Source organism: Hippoglossus stenolepis, chromosome 20 (assembly GCF_022539355.2).
Source record: "Hippoglossus stenolepis isolate QCI-W04-F060 chromosome 20, HSTE1.2, whole genome shotgun sequence".
Classification (NCBI taxonomy): Eukaryota; Metazoa; Chordata; class Actinopteri; order Pleuronectiformes; family Pleuronectidae; genus Hippoglossus; species Hippoglossus stenolepis.
The window spans coordinates 9,351,612-9,369,591 of NC_061502.1; the positions used below are offsets into that span (position 1 = coordinate 9,351,612).

Below are 17,980 nucleotides of genomic sequence, written 5' to 3' on the forward strand. Positions count from 1 at the left end.
TTTAATAGTTTGTTGCTGATTGTGAATGTTTCTTGTTTACAGGCCTCATCTTAGAAAATAGATATTGATCTCAATGTGACTGCATGATTAAATAAAAAAAAAAAAATTACTAAACAAAACGATGCACTTTTATGTATACTACTACTACTACTACTACTACTACTACTACTTCTACTTCTCCTACTACTACTACTACTTCTACTGCTACTACTACTACTACTACTACTACTACTACTTCTCCTACTACTACTACTACTTCTACTGCTACTACTACTACTACTACTACTAATAATAATAATAATAATAATAAATAATTCATATAGAACCTTTCAAGACAGAGTTACGAGGCACTTCATAAGTAAAAATAAAAAATTTAAAGCAAACAATTGGAAACATTATAATTTTATATTATTAATTATATTATTATTGTTATCGTCATTGTTATTATTGCTACAACAGTATTCTCACCACAACAATAATGTTACAAAATAATAATAATGATAATGATAATCTAGGAGAATAAAATACATTTTGAAAAAAAGTGTATTAACCCTCGTTTTGTCGCCACTGATGTTATAATAATAATAATAATAATAATAATAATAATAATAATAATAAGTACTTATCTAAACAGGGTAACAAGGTGCTTCACGAAATGGCTAAAGAAATGAATGAATTAAGATACAAGTTATTCAATTCAGTTCAATTTTAAACGCCAAATCATAATAACAATAGCCATAACTGATATGACTGCCATCACCAATAATAATAATAAAAATCATCCATACTCAATGTCATAAAAGTCTTTAAACAGTTTAAACACATAAAACAACACATTAGTCGGAACCACAGGTCGGAACCATGGGTCAGAGCGACGACTTCAGAGCTCGGAGGAAATTCCGAGGAGCACTTGCGTGGGTTGCGTGACTGCGTGGCTCTGGCTGCAGAGTGAAGTTGGTAAATAAGGTTTGACCTCCCTCGCTGTGTGTGGAGGGAGGGAGGGAGAGAGAGAGGGAGGGATAGAGAGAGAGAGAGAGAGGGGGAGGTAAAGTGGATTACACGCTGACCGTCAGCAGCAGCAGCGGGAGGACCACAGACAAACACCCCGCAGCTCCCGGTGCCTTCAGTCCGACCTCTGTGCAGCTGGAGTGGGGGACAAGAGGGAGAAAAGCCCCGCTGAACAAACTCTGATCTGCTCTCGCCCACCACACCGTGACCCCCCTCCCCCCCGTGGTGGTGAGTACCTGCGACGCTAACACGGCTAATCACGCGCGTGCTGATAAATGTGCGCAGGGAGATGGAAGTGGCGCATGTTTGGGTTCGTCCTCTCCGTAATCCCCCGTTTGTTTGCACGAATCCTCTGCAGCGCGTGCACGTGTCTGACCTCCACGACTGTTATTCACTTCTGCAAACTTCACGCGACCTTCAACTCAGATCAGTGCACCTGGGGAAAAAACAACAACATGCATTCTAAACACGTTGATTCTTTAGGGTTCTCATCCGTTTAGCGCAGTTGTAATTGTAACTTTAATCGTTTAACGTAAAAAAAAAAATACACGTTGCGAGTTTTGTTGTTGCGGAGTCTCGTGGATACACGCCCACGAGGAAGTTGACAGCCAGATTTAAAAAGCGTAAACAGACGAGGCAGTTGTGTGGGATTTACGTCAAACTGTCAAACGTATAACCTGCGTATCAAGATGTCTTGATTGTGGGTATTATACTGAGTAGTTTGCGAACAATTTTTTAATTAGCTTTTTCTTTCTGCAAAGTATTGGTTTGATCCGAGTCAAATATTTGTGTTGGACTTATAATGTTGATTTAATTAACAGGTCATAAAATGTGTACAAATAAGCCTCGTGGCAAACTGACACTTTCACTCTCTCACCCCACCTCCACATGCACGTGCACATCATAGACTGTATACAAAGAAGTGCACATTAATCTTGTATGTGAGTGTATATAATGTGTGAATGAAGGGCGGCTTGTATAATAGTGCCACCATATTATATATAAGGTCAGATAAAAGAGAAGATACACTTTGTTGATCTCACGCAGGGGAAATTCGCTCATTGCAGCACTCCTCATATAGTCAGAACGAGGAAGTCAATGAAAACATGTTAAGGTATAGAAATGAAATAAAATAGGCAACAAGATAGAAAGTAAAATAAGAAATACAGAGAATATGCACATGATATGAGCCTTCCACGACAGATGTACTTGAGTAAAGTGGCACATTACGGTTCCACGAGGCTGCATGTGGGCATTATGCTGGAGATAATAGATCTATAGATAATAGAAATAGACATGCGCATATACGATATTTATGTTATATGATATACGATTTGACGTATGACATACCCACCGATCCAAGCTCACCATAGCTGGTTGTAAACGACAGCCAATAAGTAAAGAGAAGTAACACAGTGCTGCCATAATGTATGTTTCAGCTTTATTGCATCAGTACCTCCTTTACACACACGGTCCATCGGAGATATACACACACACACACGAGTCTCAATCCTTATATGATCAAATGTGTGGGAGCCTCATCAGAAAGGTTTGTTCTTCTGTTTGGCCGACGCACTCATTGGATTTTTTAAAATTGCTCAAATATTGATATTAGAATAAAAAGCCGTGTTGCCAAGTCTTGATCCGGTATAAACTGATAAATGTGCCCGTGTTTGTTCACTGCTGATACGGCTGAGAGCAGTGCTTGACTGATGAGGGGACTAATGAGCTGGGCCACTGATAGCTGAGGTGTAATGCTGCTATTACTCTGTTTTCTATTCATCTAACATTAATGTATTATTCACTTAAACACAGAAAAAAAAACAAGTATGTGAAAATCAAAAACGTGCACAGTCTGAGTTTGCTTAAATATAACAAATAATCTATATCTATTAAAGTGCAATAAAGCAGAAATCGTAAATGAAATGAATTCATCCATCCCCACCTCACTCTCTCATTGTGATTTATCTCAAGCAACTGTTTGTGACTGGATCATTTAGTCCAGCAAACCACTGACTAGCAGGGCACATGTTTCCTGTCACGTCTCCCCTGTTGTCGGTGGTGACGCTGCTGCTGCGGTGGCTCACCACTGCCCGGCCAAGGAGGGGGGGGGGGAACATTTTTCCAGTCTTGCGGCAGTGAAGGTTAGTGACGGGAAGCATGTCAGTAAACCGCAAGGTTCACAGAACAGAAGGCATAAACTCTCACTCGGGCTATTTTCATTGCAGTGAGTCAACAGCTTTTGTAGAGAGGGGCCGCAGAGCTGAGACAACAGCTGAGGTGTGTGCGCGCGTGTGTGTGCGTGTGTGTGTTTGTGTGTGTGTTTGCCAAACTGCCATGTGTAATTACAGTTGGTATTTTACAGAAACTATCCTGCAGTGACCTCTGACCAACTAGGCAACAAGTCTGACCCTCTATCTCCTCTCCTCTCCTCTCCTCTCCTCTCCTCTCCTCTCCCTCTCCTCTCCTCTCCTCTCCTCTCCTCTATCTCCTCTCCTCTCCAGATACACACTGACAAATGGGAAGTTGCTCAATAGATTACATTTGGCAATAAACAGTAACATCTGCCCAATAGTCTGAGATTTTGCAAGTGAGATGTACTGGTGTTGGAAATTCTGAATCTCTCTGTAGAAATGAATGTTAAAACTTTGCAGAGGCTAAATACAATATGCAGAACAATATATTTTACACGATTCATGATTCAGGAAGGATTATATCTGCAGGCTGAATTTCTTTGCTATAATAACATCCTAACATGATGTCTAAATTGGCAGATTACTGTTGATGCGTACCCAGTCAGAGTTTGTTATAGTCCTAAATAATCCATGTCCACAAGTATTTAGTGTCTTTTGTCTAGTGGGCCCTTTGTGTCACTCCACTATCTGCAAACACAGAGTGGCCCTACAGGACAGATGACCCACTTACTCAGTGTGTGTATGCATGCTGCAGTGCACGCACCCACACACACACACTCCCAAATTGCTTAGACTCTTTCAGCAACGCTTTTTTCCATTGGCCCGAATCCCAGTTCAGCTGTGTTGAAGCATGTTGTCATCCACAAAAACAGCACCTGTAACAAACACACAGAGACAGTGCAGACTTAACAGAGGAATGCAGCACAGCCGCTGTTATTGAGATAAGATTACCTTTGAATCGTGGACGGTGGGTTACATTCAAAAGCAGTATCGCGTCAGGGTTTAATCTGTAACGTGGCAACTCTCTCAGTTTGTGATCGGTTAAAAGATGAAGCAGATTATTAGAAAGAGATGGGGCAATGATTTAGATGGACCTCGAGTAGAAAACAGTCTGGCAGCACTATCAGTTACACATAGAAACGGGCAGAGGGTGACGGCTAACCTTGTATGTGAACCAAACACGTGCACAGAAATAGCTGGAACAGGCAGCGGCCAACAGCTCCTGCGCGAGCCCCTCCCTCCTCAGTTCCCTGTGACATTTTCAGCCCCTGGACCCTGTGTACATTTTTACAGCGTACACGCATGCACAGCGCTCTCCTCTCCTTTTCGTGTGTGTATGTGCGGCGAACACAGGGAAAGGGAGGTCACGAGTATTTTTAGGCTGAGTATTGAAGTTATGCGAAGATGTGACAGCTGTGTTTGTTTGTGCCTGTTTCTGTTGCGCAGTGGAGAGAGTGTGTCGATGACAGGTTATATTTTCTCTCTTTCCACTCGCCTCATTGTCCATCGGCTTTTCTCTGTCTCCGTGTTCCTCGCCTCTGCCAGGCTTACCAATTGGAGATGGGGATGTAGTGAAACTAATACATTTTCTGTATTTCTTCCCTTTCCTGTCCTCTTTTCTGTCTCTGTCTTTAGTCCATGATGGCCGGCGATATGATGCTACTGATGCGCGGCTTGGCGAAGCTAAGCCAGGCGGTTGTGGAGACGCAGGCCAATACCGTGCGCAGTGGGACAGGTACCTCATCCACCTACACACCTATTCACCTGTTCTCTTCCTGTAACACATTGTCATGTAATGTAAAGAAAAGTTCAATATTTTGTCTCGGAGCTCCACTGCCTGGTTAGCGTCGGCAGTTTTCTTTATTATAACATGACAGCTCCCATAAGTGAAACCAAATCATCTTGATCACCCCCTATTGGCTGGCTGCAGTATTTGTCTTATAGACAATTTTTTTCACCGAGATGGTTTCTGTCATTTTTATGAAGTTCTTATCATGCGGATGTGTGTTGAGTGTTATATTGTTCTTATATGTTTACGACTCTACATATATTCTATCTTGACTCTGGCTCCAAATTGCGTCCAAAGTGCAAGTGGGAGGGAGCTGATGATGTTAGGCTAGCATGTGATTAGCTTTAGATGTCGTTTGAAAAGTAACATAAGAAAAAGTGTTAGCTAGCTCAAACGAATTTCTAATACATTATTTTATCCCAGTCAAAGGGTTTTGTTACATTAACTTTTGAGTCAAAACTGCATTAAAGGGATAGTTCACCCAAAAATGAAAATTCACTCATTTACTCTATTCCGACGGAGGGGTGGGTGAAGTGTTTGAGTCCACAAAACACTTTTGAAGTTTCAGGGGTAAACAGTGTTGCAGCCAAATCCAATTGAAGTAAATGGCGACCGATTCTTCAATTCGACTCGAAACAAGGTCACTTACACCAAGATTTCAGCCGAAATGTCCACGATATCCTCCTCCTAGTTACTGCTGCAGCAACTTCTGCTATTCGTGAGTTCTTGCGAGAACTCCAGTCTAAAACCCTAACTTGTGTAATGTAAACAAAGCTGCAGTTTAAATACATGTTGATGCAGTTTTTATATTATATTCTTTTATTTAGAAACGGTAAGGCCTAATTTGCCTCCACTTTATTGGGATTTCCTAGTTGATATAGCAAGGTAATTTAAACAAAATCTGACTATTCATATAATTTTATTGCCAGGCATATGTTTTCTGTACGGTATAATCTGAATTCTCACTGGACCATAGAGCTAATAAAGCTAACAAATGCCCTCTCTGGTGTTTGCTGTCACCCAGGAATCTCAGGTGTTGGTGCTGCTGTGCAGAGTGTCCAGTCGGCTGCGGAGCAAGGCCTCTCTGTGGCCATGATGAAAATGCAGGTGTGTGACTGTGTGTATGAACATTCAGGACGTTTTTAATCAATAATTGTATATTTAGAGGGTTCTGTGACTGTAAAGGGGGTTTATGCTTGTATGTTTGTGTTTACAGGAGATGTCTGGCCAGCAGCAAATGTCTTATTCAGAGTCGGAGTTTGACTTCCCTAAGGATGACAGCACGTTCGCAGCTTCAGAGTTCAGCGAGGAAGGCGGGGACTTCACGGAAAGTAGCGCTGACACGGCAGCTCACCACAGCGAAGCCGTGGGGGCGAGCCATATCAGCGGGAAGAGGTCTCTGTTCGATGGCTACAAAGATCCGAGCAAACAGTTCAGTGGTGACACCAGGTCTTACCACCAAGATGCCAGGTATTCACAGTCTCTCATTCAATTACAATTCACCTTACATGTGTTGTCCTCTGTTTGAAACACTGAGATGATCCTTTCTGTGGTTGGTTGGTTGGTTTGTGGCAGACATTACATTGGGCACCATCATCTCTACCATCACAGTGTGAATCGGCACATGTGGGCACAGTTATACTGTCAGCATCAGGGCACGCAGACCAGAAGCTATCATCAGGACCCGTCTACAGTCGGAGGTCTGACGGCCGAAGACGTTGAGAAAGCCCGACAGAGCAAGAGGACGGAGATCAAACCACACAAACAGATGGTGAAATTTATTCCTTGGATCCTGAAACTTCACACAAATGCAAATAGACCCTGATCACAAACATAAACACTTTGACAATCTAATAGAAATGCATCTGTCTGTTCTGCCTTTTAGTTGAGTGAGCGAGCCAGAGAGAGGAAAGTGCCGGTGACTCGGCTCAGCAGACTCGCCAACTTTGGAGGTACAGTGATACAACTCTGTGTTTCTGTGTCTGAATCATGGCTGATTCACTGGCTGTTTGTCTGACTGTGTCTTCTGATGTGTGTCTGCGTGCAGGGCTGCATGCACCACCATTCAGACTCCTGCCTGTCTTTAGACACAAACTCTAGTCTGGGCAGTTTCTCTGCAAAAATAAAGCAGAACCTACATGTAATTTAGCGAAAACATTAACTTATTGGTATTAATCTATAACAAGACAACGTTAAATTGTTATATGTTTCTTCCCTCGTTGACATTCTTAAAGTTAAAAACATCATGGAAACTTCTTAACCTTGTAATCATCCGGCTAACTTTTCCCACCCACCCCCTCTTCTAAGCTGGGGTCACCCCAGTGCAGGGCTGTTCCTGCGTTTCCCATTCCATGACCTTCTCACACACATAAAACATCACAGAATACACATCTGGAGGCAAATCTAAATCCGAATGAAGATAAAGTTCTCAGTTCAAGGGGGAATTAGAGATAAACACAGAAAACCGATGAATATCATGAGAGCTGGTCAAGTGTCGGCCCCTGGACCTCCAGCTAAATAAACACTGAAATTAGGTCACGCTTAGTCAGTGCTCATTAATGGACTCGTGTTGTTGTTCAGATAAAAACAAACCTTTGTAGTCAGACCGGCCGGCGGAGTCAAAGTGCAGCAGTGTTTTATATGGCCGCATTAAAATCTGTGTGTTTCTTGTGTGTGCTCGTAACGCAGGTCTATTTGTTTTGCTTAAACTTAAACATGATCCGTCAGAATATTAGTTAGTTACTAGACATATTTTCTGTTAATATGAAAATCAAGGAAGTCCACATCTAAAAGCCAGTGATTTGAAATTCACAAATGAACTCGTATATGGCAGTAAAACCCAAGTTGTAGCAGATTTAACCGTGATCGTTTACTTTAAGAATCATTTATTCTGCGTTTACTTAAAACCGTCACTGCCCACATAGTTACAGACAGAGGGTTCCATCCCTTTCCCCCCATCTACACATATGGTTGATGAGTTAACAGGTAGCAAAAAAGTTGGACAGCGATTTACAGAGTGAGAATATATACCCGTGAATAAAAGTAAACCCAGAACACAGTCGGGGAATCATCAGCTCCACTGCAAACACAAGTATATGCAGGAGAATTAAGCCTGAGCTCATCAACACATGTCACAGTGAGAGAGTCAGAGCTGATTCAGCCTGTTGACGGTGGTAACATGAAGAAGGTGTTGAAAAGGTGGGGGAGGAATGTTTCCTTGGTCTGTCCTTCACTGTCCTGTTATTATTTACTGACCAAGTGAGTCTATTTGAACCCGGTCATGTTTAGGTTAGGTTTTAGGCAGTTAAGGTTGGAAACAGGGAAGAAACGTGGTTCATAGTATCATGGATGTGTCGGCATGTTTCCTAGCAGCAGCAATTATGACAGCTTAGTTGCTGTTGCTATGCTTTTCACTGCTTTCCAAGGATTGGCTGAGGTTTGTGGGGAAACAGGTTTTTATCTGATTATATATTTCCGTTTTTCCTGGTTTAGAATAGTAAATAAAAGAAGAGGGATCGTGTTGTGCATATCAGGCACAGGGCTGTCGAAAATGATGGTCAGACACTTGTGCTTGGTCTGGAAAGATTTGAAATGCTGATCTGCTTGACTGCGGGTTACGCACACAAACACACACACACGTACTGAAATCATGCAAATGCATCTATTCTGCACACTATTACAAATGGTGTACGTGCGTGTGTGTGTGTGTGTGTGTAAATTCGTCCATCTACCCTTGCATCTCGGATTTGTTGCTTCAGAAATTGCTGACTAACTGATTATGTAATCTTGAGTTATGTAAGGCGGAGCTTAGGCTTGGAGGAACCCACACACACACACACACTCACAGATCCCCAACTCGTTCTGTCTTGTTTTTCCTTTGCACTATCTTTCAAAATTATCTTTAACCCTATAGGAGTTGTTCTTCATCAGCTGAATAGTTACATGATTTAAAGAATGATAAGATTTCCATGTACTCTGTCGGATGGAAGAAGTGGAGCTGTTACAGTTTTGTCTCTGTTACGATGCTGAACCATCACAGTTTGTGTCTGACTGTGATTTTGTGTCAGATATGTTGTTTTGATTGTATCTGACAGCTTCATTTAGTCAGATGATTAACACTCGAACAGAAGCATACATAGTGAAATATATTCTGGTTAATGGTGATTGTCCCAATGATGATAATTTATATAGCACCTTTTATAACTTGAATTGCTTTACAAGAAGAAGAAGGATGAAAACAGAACATATTAAGTCAATAAGTAATTGCCAGTTGCCTGTTAATCACTGAAAGTATTATTTTATTGGTATGGTTTTTGTGTGTTTTGTTGTTTCAGTTTGTTTTCAGATGTCTTTACACACTGAGCACATTCATATATTGGTGTTTGTGTAACAATGCACTCTAATTGTGTTCTTCTTGTTACTTTTTTGCCGGTGTGTTTGTGTGTGTGTGTTTGTGTGTCCTTCAGGTCTGGCTGTAGGGTTGGGTATTGGCGCTCTGGCAGAAGTTGCCAAGAAGACCATGAGACACAGTGGTATAGCAGGTAATACATCAACTGCACACTGGCACATACTATTACTACTACTATTACTATTACTACTACTACATCTACTACTACTTCTACAGCATTTTGTGAAACTCACCTACTCAAGTTTGTTTTGGACATTTTAAAGTCTAACAACTGGTTTATAACATTCCTGAAAAAGAAAACATGGGAGGTTTAATCACTATCAAACTAAATGTACATTTACCTCTCTGTATTTGTATATATAAAAAAAACCTGCCTCAACATACCTATTTTCTAATACAGTAATTATGAAGGCCTCGTCTGTACCTGTAAAGACAGGCGTTGTGTGTCTTCCTCTTTTCTTTGGCTCATAGCAAGAACACACAGTGATGTTGCAACTGCCTCCCTGTTGATAAAAGAGATTTGTTGTCAGTACCCATCCTTAATTCATGTTCTTGCACGCTTCAGACCTTTTGTAATGCTAACAGAGTGCACAAAAACGCAACCACGCCACCTCCCTCACTAACTGGTCATCCTCGTCATTCCTGCTCTGCGTCACGATCCTTCTAAGCTGAAACGAGCATTTGGGTTTAAATCTGGGTCATTTGTGCGTCTGTTTGTTGGTGTTGTGTGTGTGTGTTAATCATGCAGCGACGTCTAACACATTGTAAGTACGTTTGTGTGTGTGTGTGTGTGGCAAATCCACTAAAGCCCCTGAAGGCAGCATCCGACACTAAAACACATTACCTGCCAAACTACTGACACATATACACACACATGGAGTATGTTTACAAACACACCCACATTTAAACTACTCTTGATTTTGATTACTGCAGAAAGACCTGTTAAAGAGCTAATTAGCTCCTGTAGAGAAAGATTCACTCTGGAGTTGAGTCTCTGAAATAAAAGCATCAGTTTTATTGTACCGTTTTGACCGGTTGTCGTCTGTGTTTTTTTTTTTTTGCTGTTGCAGGTGAAAATAAGAAATCCGTTCTGGACTCCAGCCCCTTCTTGTCCGAGGCCAACGCCGAACGCATCGTCAGGACCCTCTGCAAAGTCCGAGGAGCTGCACTCAAACTGGGACAGATGCTCAGCATTCAAGGTGGGCAGCAAACTCAGACAAAACAAACGAGATAAAAGGAGGCATATGAAATGCACACTATCTGGTGATTGAACTCACTAACATGCACACACAGTTGTTGTGTCCACTAAATATCAACCATCCACCTCAGATAAAGAAGGTTCTCTGTCCTTTCTGTGTGGACTTTGCATGTTCTCCCATCGTGTGGGTTTTTTATCAGATGCACCAACTTCCTCCCACAGTTTAAAGACATGCAGATTTAGCTTAGCTTAAGTGGAAACTCTAAATTGCCCATAGGTGTGAATGGTTGTTTATCTCTGTATGTTGGCCCTACGATTTGCTGCCAACCTGTCCAGAGTGACCTTCAAGGGATAAGTGGTATATAAATAAATGGAGGGATTGACTACTCCTGTAAGTTAACTAACTTGCTTAATCGCACTAAAAACCCTGAATCACATCTGTGTCCCAAGAGATTTGGCATTGACACGTGGTGGTAGTTGGTTTCAGCTCAACTCTTTTCTGCTGGAGAGAAAAAAAACAGGTGACTTAACTCCACAGAGTCCACAGAGAGCAGATATTGTAGAAATTTTGATGAGCCATAAAAACTGAGCCGTGTGTAAGCCAGCACTTGTTTGTCTTGATGCACATATGGCGGTGAATACACGAGCAGGCGGCCAGCTGCAGGAAGCATCCTGGGACAGAGTTAGCACAGCCAGTTCGGGTAACATCAGTAAACACGTCATTAATTATGTTTGTTGCTGCTGTACCCTCTGCCCGACCTTGTGTGCTGAACTTTGTCCTTTGGCATTCATGCGCGGAGTTTCAAATATGTCCGGGCAAACCTGACAGAGACGTTCAAGTGAGGTAGATGTTTTAAACCACAAAAAAACAGTTATTGGAGACAGAAAGAATGTTGCCTGACATTGACCTTGTGTGCATGTATGTGTTATTTGCAGACCTTGGTAGAACTTGGCTGTGTCCCTAAAGTGTTGACAGGATGATTCTTAAATTCGGGACAAAAGGTCACTGCAGTCGCTTGTACTGTTAGAGACTTAAATAATGATGTGACTGAGTGGAGTTATGTAAATGTGGAGGATGAACGTTCCTGCAGCGGTGACATTTATCTGTCATGGCAGGAATGCAGTTGAGGCTGGCTGATTGTGCATCCAGCCATTGTAACCTTTAGCACGGTCCAAAATAGTGTCAACCTTGAGGGGTCTGAAACTATTTCCAAACTCATGATAATACATTTTGTAACTATGATTCCTCTTATCTTAATCCAGAATCCATCCCAGTTAATCCCAGTGTTATGTTGGCAATTAAAGTAATTTCACTTGACTTTATCAAACGCTTTAATTTATCCAAGTTGAGCAGTGACGCAAGCAACACGATTGGTCAGAGGTTTAACATAACAGTGCTTCTGTCAGGGCTGTAACATTACATCAAAATCACAGTTCGGTACATACCTAGGTTTTAAACTGTTTGGCACAGCGAAAACAAGAAATGCAAAACATCAAACAGCTTCTTTTTCTTCTTTTTGAAATATTAAAGTAGTTTAAGAATGACAGCCAGGGTCTGTTAGGTAAAGTCTGTAATACTGATGCAACCTGCAACCTGCTAGTTAAGTAGATCTTCAAAGGTAAATCAAACAATTGATATCAGGGCCAGATAACTTTCAGCATGTATTTAAACCCCATGTTCTGGCTGCTTATCTGCTGCTATAAAAAGCCCTATCGCATTTGTTGCTAGATTGTGGACACTCAACCTTGTCGAGCTGGGTTCTATTTTTAATTTTGAAATTATATTTGGGTTGGGGGTCGGGCAGTACTGAGCCATGTGCAATCGCTCAAACACAGGGTTGCACCCCTAAGCATCTGTGCTTGAAGAAAAGCAAAGTTGCTGCTGTTTGAGGTCTTATTTTTGGGATACTTGCATTACCATCAAACAACATACTCTCTGTTAGAGGATGTATGTTATGTAAGATATGACATGTTGGTTTTTACAGGCCTCTCATTTCATGATTACCTTGCTTTAAATTACAGTAGTGTGTGTACATGTACACATCATGGCTGCCTTCTTGTGTATCCTGCGTCCGTCTGGTGCGTCAGAATTGAAGGCTACATGCTCGCAAGATGGAATATGCACATGAACCGTCGGGGCAAATGCTCACCATTGTCCCATTGTCCTTCAGATTTGGTTGAAACAAACCCTGGTGTGTTTCTGTGTTTCAGACGATGCATTCATCAATCCTCAGCTCGCCAAGATCTTCGAGCGTGTCAGACAGAGTGCTGACTTCATGCCCATCAAACAAATGACAGTAAGGACCTTTTGTTTTTCTTTGACTTGATGGAACGGTTATAACAAAATACATTATTGTCATCAAATCTACTTTAAATTGCCTTTAAACTTTACATCTTTCACCAAGTGTGGACCAGTTTATTCGTAGGATATCAAGTTGAATATATCACAAGCTAAATATCGGTGATCTATGTCTTCAATATAGAAAGCGTTGAACAGTGACTTGGGTCCAAACTGGAGAGACAAACTGGAGTCGTTTGAGGAGCGTCCGTTTGCCGCGGCGTCCATCGGCCAAGTTCACTTGGCGAGGATGAAGGACGGCAGGGAAGTAGCCATGAAAATACAGGTAGTGTGTGTGTGTGTGTGTGTGTGTGTGTGTGTGTGTGTGTGTGTGTGTGTGTGTGTGTGTGTGTGTGTGTGTGTGTGTGTGTGTGTGTGTGTGTGTGTGTGTGTGTGTGTGTGTGTGTGTGTGTGTGTTTACACAGTACATTCTCTTGTTATTAACACAAACACTGCCACTGGAGACGTATTTGTTTCTCTCAAGCACTCGTACAGAGAGAACCCACAGGGAATCTGTTCTCTGGGCCACTTCAGACTCTGATCTGAGTGAAAATAAGATGATTTTTAAAGTGAAATTAGGATTAAAACACTGCAAATATGGTGTTTGTTGTTTCTCCTAAACTCGTGATCTTTTTGTTTGTCCCCAGTACCCCGGTGTGGCTCAGAGTATCAACAGTGACGTCAACAACCTGATGACGGTGCTGAGCATGAGCAATGCTCTGCCTGACGGTACGCACTCGACCGAGCTTCCACACCGACATTCCTGTGATCGCCTTCGTCTTACTCACTCCCCTCTTCCGTTTGTGTCTTTGTGCATCGACAGGTTTGTTTCCAGAGCATCTGATCGACGTGATGAGAAAAGAGTTGGCGCTGGAGTGCGACTACGTTAGAGAAGCTCAGTGTGCAAAGAAATTCAGGTAGAAAGTCGACATTCCATTTTCTCTCCATTTTACTGATGAATTTGTGTTATTTTTTGGGATTTGTGTTCACTGTGAGATTTGTTTTACACTCAAATCCCACAGCTAATACCATTCCCTCATTAAATGTTTAGCTCTTTGGTTCGAGGTCAGAACTGCCAGGCAGCTATATATAGATTTTAATACCTGACATGGACTCCCTACCTACTGAACGTGTGTCTCTGTCCCTGTACGTGTGCTTCAGAGAGCTACTGAAGGACCATCCATTCTTCTATGTACCAGAGGTGATAGACGAGCTGAGCAACAAGCTTGTCCTGACCACGGAGCTCTGCTCTGGGTTTCCTCTGGACCAGGCCGAGAGCCTCACACAGGAGCTGAAAAACGAGGTAGAGCAGGCGCCAGGCACAGGGACGGATCACTGACCAATAACACATTAGTGAATGTCCTTGTGTGTCACTGCCTCTCTTCAATCCATTTATATTTCTCTCTTTCTTAGTTAACCCCTGTGGAGGACAAACAATTTGAATACATAAAGAAATAAACAACAATAAATGAACAACGCATAAATAAATATGCCATCAAATGAACAAGAAAAATAAAAAAATAAATGAAGGAATTAATTCATTTATAGAAATGCTGCCTAAATTGACATCTCTACTTTCTAATTTGCTTCTGTATTCATCAACCATGTTTTAATTCCCCTATTTTTTTTTTTTATCTCATTTAAAAATAGAACATCCTAATTTTTTAATTTATTCATTCATTCTGGAAGGAAAATACGGAAATGAATAATTTTGAGGAAATTGAACTTAAATACTTAAATCAATCTATAACTCAATTAAATAAAATTCTATTTAAATGGGAAAATAATTAAGTATGGGAATTCATTCAAAACTTAATTAATTAATTATAGATGATATATATCTGTAAATTAAATTATTAAATTAAATAGATTATTAATGTATTTATTGAGTCCTATATTTGGCCGATTTGGTTCTTTGTAGTCCTCAGTGTTGTGAACTTCACAGGCTGGACACAGCCAAACATTGAGATGCAGGAAAATGAAATCACATGTTGAGCGGTGAACAAAAACAATCAATGTATCTGTGTTTCTGCTTCAGATCTGTGAGAACATCTTGATGTTGTGCCTCCGAGAGTTGTTTGAGTTCAGATTCATGCAGACCGACCCAAACTGGTCCAACTTCTTCTACGATCCAAACACACACAAGGTGAGTTCTTCTCCTGTTACTGAAGTAACTTCTAGTACACATTCTACAGAATGGCAGTTACAGTGAGAATATGACTCTCTAGGTGGCGCTGTTGGACTTTGGCGCCACTAGAGGATTTGAGCTGGGTTTCACAGACCTCTACATAGAGGTAAGACCACTGAGCCTCATTCTCACTTTTTATTGTTTTATAAAACGTTACCTCTTCTGTGTGATATAAGCAAACAGTTGAACTACAGTAGATTGACTTTACATATACATGTCAAACAAATGTTGAGGTAAGGAATTGAAATATGTGTCTGAACAGAGGGAGGAAAGTTGACTGTGATAACATTCGTGATTTCAGGTAATCCGATCAGCTTCCGAGGGCGACAGTGAGGGAGTTCTGAAGAAATCTATCGAGATGAAGTTCCTAACTGGTTACGAGTCCAAGGTAATTAAGTCTTTATCTGTTTTTTCATCTGAAACGTTTGCCATTAAAGTATTTATGAAATTGCTGAAAATGGACAATTAGTCTTACAATACTTACAGGTTGTTCATAGATGGAAGTATTCAGTGTTTTTTTCCCCCCTCTCTGCGTCCAGGCGATGGTGAAAGCCCACGTGGATGCCGTGATGATCCTCGGCGAGGCCTTCGCCTCCACGGAGCCCTTCGACTTCAGCGCTCAGTCCACCACCGAGAGAATCCACAACCTGATCCCCGTGATGCTCAAACACCGGCTCACCCCGCCTCCGGAGGAAACGTACTCGCTCCACCGCAAGATGGGCGGCTCGTTCCTCATCTGCTCGCGGCTGAACGCAAAGCTGCGGTGCAATGAGATGTTCCAAGCTGCGTATCAGAAGTACTGGGAAGGCCGCACACCACCCTCTCACTCAGCGTAAGCCAGTTTCAAGCATCAAGTGCTTTGAGTGACAGTTCCTGGGGCCAACGGTTCAGTGACCGTCGGGTTGTGAAGATGCAGACGTGCAGAGCGGAGGCCGTGTTTCCTGACCTTAGCTGGTCACTGAGCACTTATATTTCCCACTTTGGGCATCCCACTACAATGAGGCTTTGGAAGGCACTTCTACATATTTCCCCGCCGCCACTTCCGAAAGGGAAAGGCTGCAGCAACCTGGCGTCTGAGATGTTGAACTCTTGGCTACATCTGGCCCTGAGAGGACAGACTGAGAAGAGGTTAAGAAGAGGGAACGGTCCTGTTCAGGTGTAAAATGAATGTTTGAAATGTCTCTCCTCTTTCAAGATGATTCTTCTTTTGTTTAGTTTTTTTTGCGTTGCTGTGCTTTGTTGAACTTCCGGAGAATCCCGAGTGTCCAGAAATGTCATGAGTGGAAACATTGATTGTGTCAAGGTAGGGGACTAAAGGTTTTACTGTGAGGTCACAAGAAGATAACAGGGTTAATTCAGTATCCGGGCTGTACGAGTCGACCAGGACCAACTTGTCTGGCTCACAAATGTTTTTGCATCTAATTAATTTTCCAGGAGGTTTGATTAGTTTGTTTGGTTTGAATAATTTAGGCTTGTTCTAAATTTAGACCACATATTTAATGCAGGAGTTTTGATATGAAACCAAATAGTTTAGAATCAGACTCGGTGTTAAAGTTCAGATGCCAAGCGGTTTGAGTTCAGGTTTATTAAGCCAGTTACAGGAAATGTGGCAAACTGGAATTTGTCGGCATTTAAACTCAGAGAGGTGTGAGGTTTAACCTGTGTATAGTTTATGTAGTACAGTTTCTTCTGTATCAGCGTAGCCACATTACTGAATCATGTCTTTGATCTAATTGCTGTTGCTGTTTTTAGCTTTTATTCTCTGAGGGAAAACCCTTCGGGGCAATGAAACTGATCCGTGCATTTTAACAAACTTCATGATTTTACTCCGTTTGTGTCTTGGGATGAAAATCTGCAAAGCTCCTGCTCGAGATTTTTGTCCTTTTTTCTCCCGAGTTTCCTGGTAAAGATTTATTGCATGATTTTCAGTTAATTAATAACAAAAAACGTTATTATTGTGGCTCCGCGTTAGAATTCTATAGACTCACAAAAATCATCATGTTGTTGTTGCTGTCCCTAAGAAGATGAAGCCTTCGTATCAACGCTGTTTGAATATTAACGAGGAGAGAAGGAAGAGATTTCTCTCTGTGTCGCACAAGCTCAGCTCCTTAGCTCGCGTCGCTTCTAAGTCCGTAATCTGTCCACGCCGCCTCGGGTGTTGAAATCCCTCCTCACCTGGCCGGCGTGTGACTGTCTGAAGTTCTCTCCACTCTGCTGTGTAGATACAATCGTGTGAGGAAGGGGGGGGGGGAGGAAAAATCAAGGTGCCTGTAATTTCCGGTGGATGTTTGTTTTTGTTTTTTTTGCTAGAAATCTCTACTTTATATTTCATATCAAGGATGGTTTAAATTTTCTAATCAAAAAAGAATTCTTAACTGAAAGATGTGATGGAGATATTTCATATTCCAATGAAAAAAAGAGTAAAAGTTTGATCTACTCCGGTCAAGTGGCTCTGTGTGATCTTTTTTTCGTGTGTGACGTCTTTACCACTTGAGTCCATTTCAGAGGACTTGGGCCCAGAGATCTCAATGTATACACGGTGATGAGAAGTAATGAGTCCAGAATGGAAAAGAAACAGAGAGAGACAGTTTGGCGTCCTTATTTAGAGATGTCTTGGCCGGCGGCGGAGGAGCTGGCAGCGAGCCTGGGGAATAGGCACACAAATATTCAGAAAATGTACTTGTGCTGTATACACGTAGATATGTGGGCAAATGAGTCAGTATTCATGCACAGGAAATCCAGGCTCTGAGTGCATGTAGACAGACACCTAGATATTTTCTTCTTTTTATGACACTTTTTCATCCTTGCTGGAAAAATCCAGTAAACACACTTATTTATTATTTCCCCCCAGTCGTC

At 41.8% G+C, this 17,980-nt stretch overlaps 1 protein-coding gene across 3 annotated transcripts; it reads left to right on the forward strand.

Moving 5' to 3' along the window:
• Positions 1–1,014: 1,014 nt before the first annotated feature.
• On the forward strand, positions 1,015–17,570 carry coq8aa (coenzyme Q8A, genome duplicate a). Of its 3 annotated transcripts, none has more exons than XM_035143747.2 (17): positions 1,015–1,236; positions 4,839–4,938; positions 6,017–6,099; positions 6,209–6,462; positions 6,568–6,763; positions 6,878–6,944; positions 9,459–9,533; positions 10,471–10,599; positions 12,810–12,895; positions 13,082–13,222; positions 13,584–13,665; positions 13,760–13,853; positions 14,098–14,239; positions 14,975–15,082; positions 15,165–15,230; positions 15,426–15,512; positions 15,664–17,570. In XM_035143747.2, the coding sequence occupies exons 2-17, from the start codon at positions 4,842–4,844 to the stop codon at positions 15,958–15,960; spliced, it is 2,004 nt and encodes a 667-aa protein (XP_034999638.2). In that variant the 5' UTR covers positions 1,015–1,236; positions 4,839–4,841; the 3' UTR covers positions 15,961–17,570. The 3 variants fall into 3 exon arrangements, with proteins under 3 accessions (XP_034999638.2, XP_034999639.2, XP_034999637.2); XM_035143748.2 differs by lacking the exon at positions 1,015–1,236 and adding an exon at positions 4,654–4,672; XM_035143746.2 differs by lacking the exon at positions 1,015–1,236 and having other exon boundaries at positions 6,604–6,763.
• The last annotated feature ends 410 nt before the right edge of the window (positions 17,571–17,980 follow it).